Genomic DNA, 9,494 nt, shown 5'->3' on the forward strand with positions numbered 1-9,494 from the left:
GGAACCAGCCATTTAAAAAGCCGTGTGTTCTTTTAACAGGGCACCCCGGCAGGTGGCAGAGAGCATTCACCTCGGCTCTATTACTTGAGTGGAGGTGGGCTGAGTTTCATTCCTTTCAAGCTATGCGGAGACTGTATGGTCCTCCATAAAACTGTCGTCACTGTGTTTAAAATGCTTTGACATCCTCTGATGGGAAGCTTGTGCCTTAAAGGATGGAGGTGTTGGTGCCGCCTGCAGAGAGCTGCATGGGTCAGTCACTTCCTTGGGACAGGCTTGCCTGGCAAGGTATGCCCCATGGGAGGAGACATGGAAGAAGCATAGAGCTGTCTTGTGGGCCGAGTGCTCCCAGACACAATGAAAATGTTGGTAAAGTTCCAGAGGACACTGTGGGCCACAGCTCCTGTGGTAGTCCTCACGGTGGGAAAGGTTTTGATTTTTAAATAGAAAGAGTATTGTTTGTTGATTTCTGTGATGCCAGTTGTCAAATCTGGGGACGCACCTGTGGAGATAGGTGCCTTAGCACTGACCACTGAGCCTAAGAGCCTCATGAACTGTGAGTCCCTCTGGTTCTTCCAGAAACTGGACTGATCCTGTCTCCAGGACTTAGCATCCCACGAGCTGTGTTCTCTCACACGTCACAGTCCTTAGGGATGGGGCTCACTGAACCTCTTAGGGTGTTATGGATTTGGGGAGCAATGCTGTCCCCTCCCTCTTGATCAAGTTTTCCAGCCACAGGGCATTTTCTGTGAGCACAGGGTGGCCTGTGAGCACACGGGTGGGATGCTGCAGTTATAGACTGGGAAATACCTGTACACACAAACCACCATAGTTGTACACCTTTGATCTCAGCACTCGGGAGGCAGGGGTGGGTGGATTTTTGAGAGTTCTAGGCTAGCCGGGGGGACAGAGTGAGATCCTGTCTCAAAGGCAAAACAAAGCACAGACCCCCAAAACTTATGACTGAGTAAGTTAAAATTTGGTATTCTATGAAAAACCTCATTTAATTTTAAAGTATACAAAATAATCTTATTTTAATAAATGACATTTAAGAGTTTACAAAATTATCTTAGTGACAAGCATGAAACCACAGCTCTTATATATTGTTACAAAATGGCTCCCCAGTGCCATTCTTGGCAGTAAGAAGTGTCCCCTGCTGGTGGGAAATGCATACTGGCAAGATTAAGGTTCAGCTTGCCCTAGAAAAGTTATATATTGACCTAAACTCTAGTTTCTGTTTTTTTTTTTTTTTTCCAAATATCTGTATTTCTGTTTCCAGTTAAGAAGCCAGTGCTGAAGAGGGAAGCAAACAGACTTTCAAATTAGAAAAACTAAGTTTTAATCAACAGAATTTAGAGTCTAGATGTTTCATTGGTTCTTTGAAAACAGTCAACCCCCTGCCTCCACCCCGCTTTGTTTCTGCACCATTAAATTGTACCACGGCAGTGAAATTCCCAAGCAAACTCATGAAGTCGGTGCGTCTTCTGATGCGGGCTGCTACGTCCCACAGCTACAGAGAAGGGAACCGGCAGGAGGGGCGAGGAGGGGCTGAGCTAGGCTCATTACAGGTGGCAGTGGTTGGCACAGTCTAGCTGTCTCTTATGCAAAATTACACTTGAACTTTTAATTCTCGTCAGAAGCCAGCACGAAGAGATCCCAGCTTGTCTCCTCTGGGACAGGAAGCACTGTGGTGAGTGCGCGCTGATGCCCACAGTGGGTGGCTTCAGCCGCACTGCAGCTTTCCCCGGCTCTCGTTTTAAAGGCCGCGTGAGATCTGGGTACACACCATGTTCACGTCACAAACTGAACCTTGGAAATAGGAGGAACGTACAATGGTTTCCAGATCATTTTAAGAACAAAAGAACCTATCTTGTTTTAAGGTTTTCATTAAAAAAAAAAAAGTACACAGCAGATGAAGCATTAAATAACTCTCTCCAATATTCCATTGTTGCAGACTTAAACTATCAAAGCAAATAGCAGAATGGAGATTCTTTTCCTTTAACTGGGGCAACTTGGGGAAGGTTGCCCTAAGGGGGAACAGTGAACATTCTTGGGAACCGTCCTCAGGACTAGGCTCATCTCTCCTGTCTGCAGAGAATGAGAAACAATGTGAGACCCTTTGTTTAAGCTGTGAATGTATCCTACAAGAATAGTGGCTACCAGCACGGGGTCTCAGTGGAACTAACTTTAGAACCGATTAATAAAGGCATAGAATTGGGCCTTTGTTTGGGAGCTTTGGGGGAAGGGAGTCCCATGGAGGCTCCCGGAGTTTCACGGGAGGCCTACAGGGACTGCAGCCCGGGGCACTGAGGGCGGGAATGTTTGTTTTAGGAACTGCTGCTGGCTGAGCTTTGACAGCTAAGCAGGGCGTTTGTCTCATCCTCTCCCTCAGGCTTGGCTCTAGCAGCCAGGCAATGCATTAAACTGGTTTTTTTGACTTCCCTGAACAATATCTAATGAACAAATAGCACAATTCTGTGATATTTAGCAGGATGCAAATTCCAGACACAGAAATCATGAACACTGTGAAGACAGTCTTCTCTGTGGGCCTGGAAATGAAGCAGTCCACCGTGTTGGGGCAAGGCCACGCGTTGCACTTCACCAGACGCTGCATGAAGAAGCCGTTGTACATGATGTAAAAGACGTACATGAAGACGGCCTCAAAGATGACCCGGAAGAAGATGCTGGTGGTGTAGGTCCACCACAGGGACCCCTCGATACGGACCTTCTGGGTTTTGATCTCTTCGATGTCCTTAAACTCGTTCTTTATCTCCCCCTTCATGAACTTGCGTTTCTTTTCATGTCTCCGGTACGCCACGTGCATGGCGACCAGGAGAGCCGGCGTGGACACGAAGATCAGCTGCAGCGCCCAGAGCCGGATGTGGGAGATGGGGAAGTAGTGGTCGTAGCACACATTCTTGCACCCCGGCTGGAGAGTGTTGCACACGAAATCCGCCTGCTCGTCGCCCCATACCTCCTTCGCAGCCACCACGAGGATCATGATGCGGAAGATGAACAGCACGGTGAGCCAGATCTTCCCGATGCTGGTGGAGTGTTTGTTCACACCCCCGAGGATACTCTGGAGCGTGCCCCAATCCATCTTGTCCTCCGGGTGCTTAGCACTGGAAAGGACAAATGAACACAAGACAGGGATCACTGGGCTGCCCGGACCCTGGGTCCTCTTTCCGGTTCTGGGTATATATTGTAAACTGTCTTCCCCAGCAAACACCGACAAACACTCTCCTCTAGGAAGACAGGTGAGCGTACAACGTCACCATCTCCATTTCCCCAACCATCTCCCACATGCTTTGGTGTGCTCTCCAGAATAGCTCTCCAAGTTCACATCAGTGGTTCGCCCTGTCGTTAGCACGGAACAGAGACGTGGGCACAGGGGTGTGCCAGAGCAAAGAACTTTTTACCCTAAAGGCAAAGCCGGGTTCTGACTAAGGTCACCTCATGTGTTCCCATTTCCATACAGGTCATTCCGTGGGCTCAGGCTCCACAGCGCATCACAGCGACAAACAAAAACTTGGCGCAACCTCACCTTAGAGGCACAGCTGCCTGGTTCATGTGACAGAATCTGTGAAATTCCAACATGACCCAGTCTCTAGGCTGAAGCCTGTTCTTGAAAATGTTTCAGTATTTATGGGCTGGGGTGAAGAGTGAACCGTCATTACTAGTGGTTACTTTACATTTGAGATTCCTCAACTTAACCCCTCACTGTAAGCCTCTCTTGCAGCCTCTGTGTGAGGGGAGCAGGGTGAGAAAGAGTCTCCGCTCTTAGGACTTTACACGCAGGTTCGTGGCCCCACTGTCAAGCCGGGACGGTTTGGTTAACTCTCCAGATCTGTTTTGCTGTGTTGCAAGTGAGTGTTGCACTGTGGGCTACGGGTTTAGCCTCGAGGCGATTCTAAAACAAATACATCGCGAGCAATGATAGAAAATGTAGCTCAGTGGCTCCCCGGCTACTGGCCCCAGGAACCACCGGAAACGTTTTGCCTTGGATGACCTGGATGAGCTTCCATGTCCCAGGCAGGAGCTGCCCTCACTGATTCAGGGCTCCACCCGCCTGTCACACTCAATCCCTCTTCTGAAAGATCCCACCCTCCTGGGTGATTCACTCGCTTTCCTCCCCTTCCAAGCGTAAGGACTCCTCTTGCTCTCATCTAAAAGCATCCCCGCCTCCTGTGGCTGCAAGTCGCATCCTGTTTCTCAGTGGACTCAAAGCAGGCTCAGAGTGAAAGTCCCTCTTCGCCGGTAGTGGCTGTGGCAGAACCCCCAGGAGCCCACTGGGTGGAAGCCGCTCCCTCTGCCTTGGTCAGGGGAGGCAGGACCTTGCGCATGGAAGTTAAGGGAAGCTGAGACAGCAGGTCCTCTCCAACTTGGAAAACAGGAACAGGGCAGGAAGAAACAGTGGCCCGGCAGGTTCAGCCCTGACCCATTTAGACCTGGACTGTCGCAGGCCCCGAGGGAAGCCGACTGGCCGACCGGCCTCGCAGCTCCCGTGGTCTGCCCCCAACAGCAAGCTGTTGAAAGCAGCAGTGTCCCATGCTTAACAAAACAATCTGACTGGAGTTAGACCTCCTGTTCGTCACATCCACTCGCTGAGTGGAGATCTAAACATTCATACACCTGACCCCAAATACGGAGCTTGAGGGTACGTGGGGGCACCTTCGCCTGCCTGTAGATCCCACAGACTAGCCCAGTCACTACCAACTGGGAAAAAACAAACTTCTGAGTAAACTTCGCTTTTTGTAAAAATCAAAGTGCTTTTCCACTGTGAGGTTTGCCGTGTTCCCTGGGGTGGTTCCCAGCTCCATGTCACTGGGGTCGGCACAGCATGGTGGCACACATCTGTGCTGCCAGAATTCTGGAGGCTGGGGCAGGGGGATTGTGCTAACTTGAGGAAAACTTGGGCTGCAGAGCAAGACCCTGGCTCAAGACACAAACACCAAAAGAGACAAAAATGAAAAACAAAAACAGGGGAAAAGGTTGTCAGGATTCACAAACAAGGCGCTGGGGGAGGACAGCAAAAGAAAACCAAGTAGCTGGGTCATACCTGTGGACCCTGGCTTATCTGATTGCAGCTGCTAGTCTTAAATGACCTTCCCAAGAGGAGGGGGAGGTTGAAATTTGACCCCACAAGAGGGCTAGGAGTGCTAAGCCAGGAGGGTGAAACCGTCAATATTCAACTGTGGCCTTCCGACTAGGGAGGTCACCGGAAGGTCCCTACCTGGCCTGGGTCACCTGCAGATTGTCTTGGAGGGTGCCAGTGTGTGTGTGTGTGTGTGGGGGAGGCGAATAGCAGCTCTGAAAAGGAGAGGCTTCTTCTTTATAATATAATATATACGATCCGCCAGGGGAGCTGGCGGGTCACCTCCAGACACTGTCCCCACGTCACCCTCCCCGCTTCTACACAACTCTGACTAACTTAGCCCACAGTTTCCAAAGGACTCCGGGTTAAATGGAGCCACGGCCGTGCCAGGCTTCTCAGTACCATGCCAGGGACCTGGACAATTCGTCCCATTTAGGCCCATGCCCTCTTCCTTCGAGGCTGCACTGAGACACGCCATCTGTGAACCCGCGTCTAGAAGCGTCCCCTTCCAGCCGTAAGAGTCCCGCCGGGACGCAAACCCTTACAAAGCATTTAAGAAAGGAAAAGCAACCAGAGTCTCCTCTCAAGCGCAGGCCGGGGCTCCCTAGCGCCTTTTGGGCGGTCGCCCGCGTCGCTCCCGCGCTTCAGGTGGTAAAGGTCAGTGTCTTCCCACGCAGGCCGCCCGCTCTACAAATGAAACCAAGTTTCCCGCTGAGCTCTCGGTTAGTTTAAGGACCTTCAATGGCGGCAGATAGCGCAGCCAGGAGGCTCCGGGGCAATCCTAGCCGAGGAACGACAGCGGCGCGTCGCAGCCGCGCGCGCCCCTCCCCGGCCCCGGCCGCTCCGGCTGCGCGGACGCTCCCAGCCCCAGCCGCAGCCGCAACCCCAGCCCCAGCCCCAGCCCCAGCCCCAGCAGCGCGCCCGCGCCTCGGAGCCCTCCCGCGTCCCCGCTGGCTGAGCCCCGCGCCCCAGCCGCCGCGGGGTGTCGCCCTCGGTGCCGCTGTGGCTCGGCGGCGCGCGACGGCGGTCGCACCTGTGTCCCGAGGAGCGCGCGGCGCCGGCGGGCGGGAGGAGGCTACTGGTCCCGCCGAGGCTGTGGTCCCCGAAGCTGAGGTCCCCGAGGCTGTGGTCCCGGCGGAGGCTGTGGTCCCCGAAGCTGTGGCCCCCGAAGCTGTGGTCCCGAGGCTGCGCCCTGCCGGCCGGAGCGCGCCGCCTGGCTGCGAGCTGGGTTGCGGAGCGCGCCGAGCGCCGCGGCCGTGGACACCTGCCGGCCCCGGCGCCTTTTAACCGCACCCCTCACCCCGCCCCTCTCTCCCCGCAGCGATTGAGAAAGTGGCCGGGGGGGGGGCGGCTCCCCGCGGCCCGCCGCCCCCAGCGCCGCGGGCGGGGCTCTCCGGGCACCCGGAGCGGCGAGCCCTCCCCAGCGCGGCCATCCCCCAGCCTCCGCCCGGCTCTTCCCCGACTCCAGCCTCTCCCAGCGTAGCGTCCGGACCCCGCGGCGCCCCGAGCCCTGGGGCCGTGGGGGAGTGGGTGGTGCTGAAGCGCGCTGTAGCACCCTAAGCTGCGCCGCGGTGAAATATGTTGTGTAGGAGCTGAGTGTAGACCCGCAGCTGCCGGGGGCACGGCGAAGCCCCCCCCCCCCCACGGGTCCCGCCGCCAGGGAGCCCCCGGCGCCTGGAGTTTGGGTCCCAGGCGGACTAACAGAGTTCGCCGTCAGGGCCAGCCAAAGTCTAGTTTGTTTCCCTGAATCCCCGGTTTAATTCCATCACTTTGAACAGTGTGTCGGTGGCCAGGCCAGAGGGCGGTGGAGAAGAGAGGCCACAGCCGGCCTCAAAGTCTCGGCCTGGCCTGCAAGCGGACATGCCAGGGTCTCCGGGAGGGGCTCTGCCCTCGCCCTGCTCTTTCTGTCTTCTTTTCCACAAGCCAGATTCGGAGGGAAAGCACGAGCCGAGGTCAGGCGAGCCCATCCCTCTTGGGGTCCCTGCTGCTGGGTAGACCCCGGCAGCCTGCTCTGCCTGCTCAGCCCTCTCTCCGCTAAGCCGGGCCCGGGTTATGGGGTCTCCGTGTTCACACTGCGTGGCTACCTGTGTGGTTTCGAGAGGAAAGTGACACCAAGCAGACGCTCACCAAGCGTCAAGAGCAGGCGAGGCTTGGGGGCTCTAGTCAGGCTAGCTTCATCCCACCCAGGAAGTTTGGGGTGCAGAGCGCACGTCCTTGCAAAGTGTCCTCAGTCAGGTTTACATGAAGGGAGGGGGGCCGTGGTTCGTTCTGACAAGGCGCGTCTGGTTAAGGAAAGGCTTTCAAGGAAAACAGCCATAGCCGAGGGCACACACGTTTTCCCGCAAAGCTGGCTCGTTGCCCCGGGGGAGGCGCGGCCGGGCTCTGCTGGGGGGGGGGGCTGCTGCCCCCACTTTCTAACTGAGAGTCTTAATCTGAGAGGGAGTGTCTGTAATGAAGAGAGTCTCAGAGCCTTGAGAAGACGGATGCTGAATCAGCCTGTGAGGAACGACTGGCCGAGCCAGCTGGGGTGGTACGACTCCTTTGGCCTGAGCACATCCAGAGATGCAGCAAAGGGGTGATGAGGTGGAGGCAGCCGGCAGGGGTAGAGGAACCTTTAGTTTCTCGTGGGTAGTACAGTTTTCAGCCGACCGGAAGAAGATTCCAGAATCATTGCAGGAAGTTGGCTGGGAAAGGACAGGCTCGGGGTCAGAACTGACTCGCTTTCCCCACCGGATAGTTTCTCCTGAGGTTTCAGTGCCCACGTTAGGATACAGGTTCAGCGCCTGCTTCCCGCAGTTGCTGCAGATTTGCATAATGGTGTGTTGGCTGATTGTCTCAGCTGATGGGAACATTAGGAGAACGTTCATCTCCCCGGAAGTCCCCACTGAGGACTCAGCACTTGACTGTCTCCTGTTCCATCCAATTCTCCTTGTTTCTATGTTCCCAGCTAGACCAGACAGAGCTCCTCTAGGGTAGGAGATGCTAAATTTATTTGTGTATGTTCATACTCCAGAGGGGAGGAGGAAGGGGGCGGGGGAGGAGAGCAGGAGAGAGGAGGCAGAAACGAGCGGGAATGGTTTAAGGTTATCTCCAAATAAGGCTAGCAGACTATGAACAAGAACTTGTGGGCCCCTCAGGTGCATGACCTTGACAAAAGCAGCACTGGAAAGTAAACCCCAGCCTTCTCACCCCAGCTTTCCGTGTTCACATGCTTCACCGTTTGGGCCCATGAGAAGCTCGGCTCCAGTGACACTGTGGCCCGGATCGGGAGCTGTGGCTCCACAGCGGACCTGCTCACCTTTGTCTCATTCATGTGTAGGGACTAACCAGGTAGAGAATAGTCTTGGATCTGACTTTAAGCAGAATCCTATGGCATCTTCCAGGTCGGCCTTGAATAAAGGGGAGAGCAGGACCAGACAATGGTAAGGGGTGAGCAGGGGCCTAGGAAGCAGCCGTTGATGATTAACCAGCGAGGATCTCTGAACACTGCAGCTTGTCACATATCTGTGACAGGACGGGGTTTTATGTCTGCTCAGTACGGAGAACGTGAACCCTAGTTCATCATTACTCAGCTGATCTTTCTTGGTGATGTTGAAAGCGCTTACAGGGTAAAAAGGCTAACATCTAGGCTACTTGGTACTTTAATTTTGATAGTTTTTTTTTTTTAAATAAACATACCCAAAAGAACTTGCTCTTGTGCATGAAATCAGTGCAAGATAAATTGTACAACTTGCCAAAATTTTGGAGAATGACTGCTTGCTGGCTCCCTTTTGGGGCAGTCTCTTGAATCCTGGGAGGAATTCTCTGAATACACATAAAAATGTCTTACATTTCTGACTCATAAATCAAATGTAGGTGATGGCAGAGAATGTTTAAGAACAGGAAAAGGCTTGTGAATGTCTGGTTAGTCTTGACAAGTTTTCAGGCAAGCTGGGCCCTTGAGCAACTCTGGGAGAGTCACAGCCCTTTGGGTCTTTGAGTCGAGTACTCTTTTCCTGAGTTTGCTATTGAAACATTAATCCTATGAGCATGATTAATAAATCATATTCATCTCTTTCCAAAATAGCAATTGGAAACTGAAGGGCCCCTGGCTTCCCTGGATAGTTAATAGGTTTGATAGCGTAATGTCATGGCAGGAACGGCTCCTCTGGGCCCCCTCAGTCTGTGGTGATTATTATCTGGGATACATTTTCACCACAATTCCTGTTGTTATTTTATTTGTTTAGAGCCAGCTTCTCCAGCCCAGGCTGGCCTCGACCTCCCTATGTGGCCAAAGGTGATGTGAATCAGCGCTCCTGCCTCTGCATCTTTAGTGCTGGCACCACGGACTGTAGCTTGGACCCTGGTTTCATTGTTTATCCCTGAGTAGTACCGTTCCTATGCTTTCTAAAACCCATTCATC

The 9,494-nt window shown here is 53.8% G+C and overlaps 1 protein-coding gene across 1 annotated transcript; it reads right to left on the bottom strand.

Annotated features, from left to right (window-relative positions):
• Positions 1–982: 982 nt before the first annotated feature.
• On the bottom strand, positions 983–6,364 carry Gjb2 (gap junction protein beta 2). Its single transcript, XM_055616802.1, has 2 exons — positions 6,126–6,364; positions 983–3,119 (listed from the first exon to the last, which is right to left on the bottom strand). The coding sequence occupies exon 2, from the start codon at positions 3,095–3,097 to the stop codon at positions 2,417–2,419; it is 681 nt and encodes a 226-aa protein (XP_055472777.1). The 5' UTR covers positions 3,098–3,119; positions 6,126–6,364; the 3' UTR covers positions 983–2,416.
• Between the last annotated feature and the right edge of the window lie 3,130 nt (positions 6,365–9,494).

This window comes from Psammomys obesus, unplaced genomic scaffold (assembly GCF_907164565.1).
Source record: "Psammomys obesus unplaced genomic scaffold, mPsaObe1.curated_primary_1811, whole genome shotgun sequence".
NCBI lineage: Eukaryota > Metazoa > Chordata > Mammalia > Rodentia > Muridae > Psammomys > Psammomys obesus.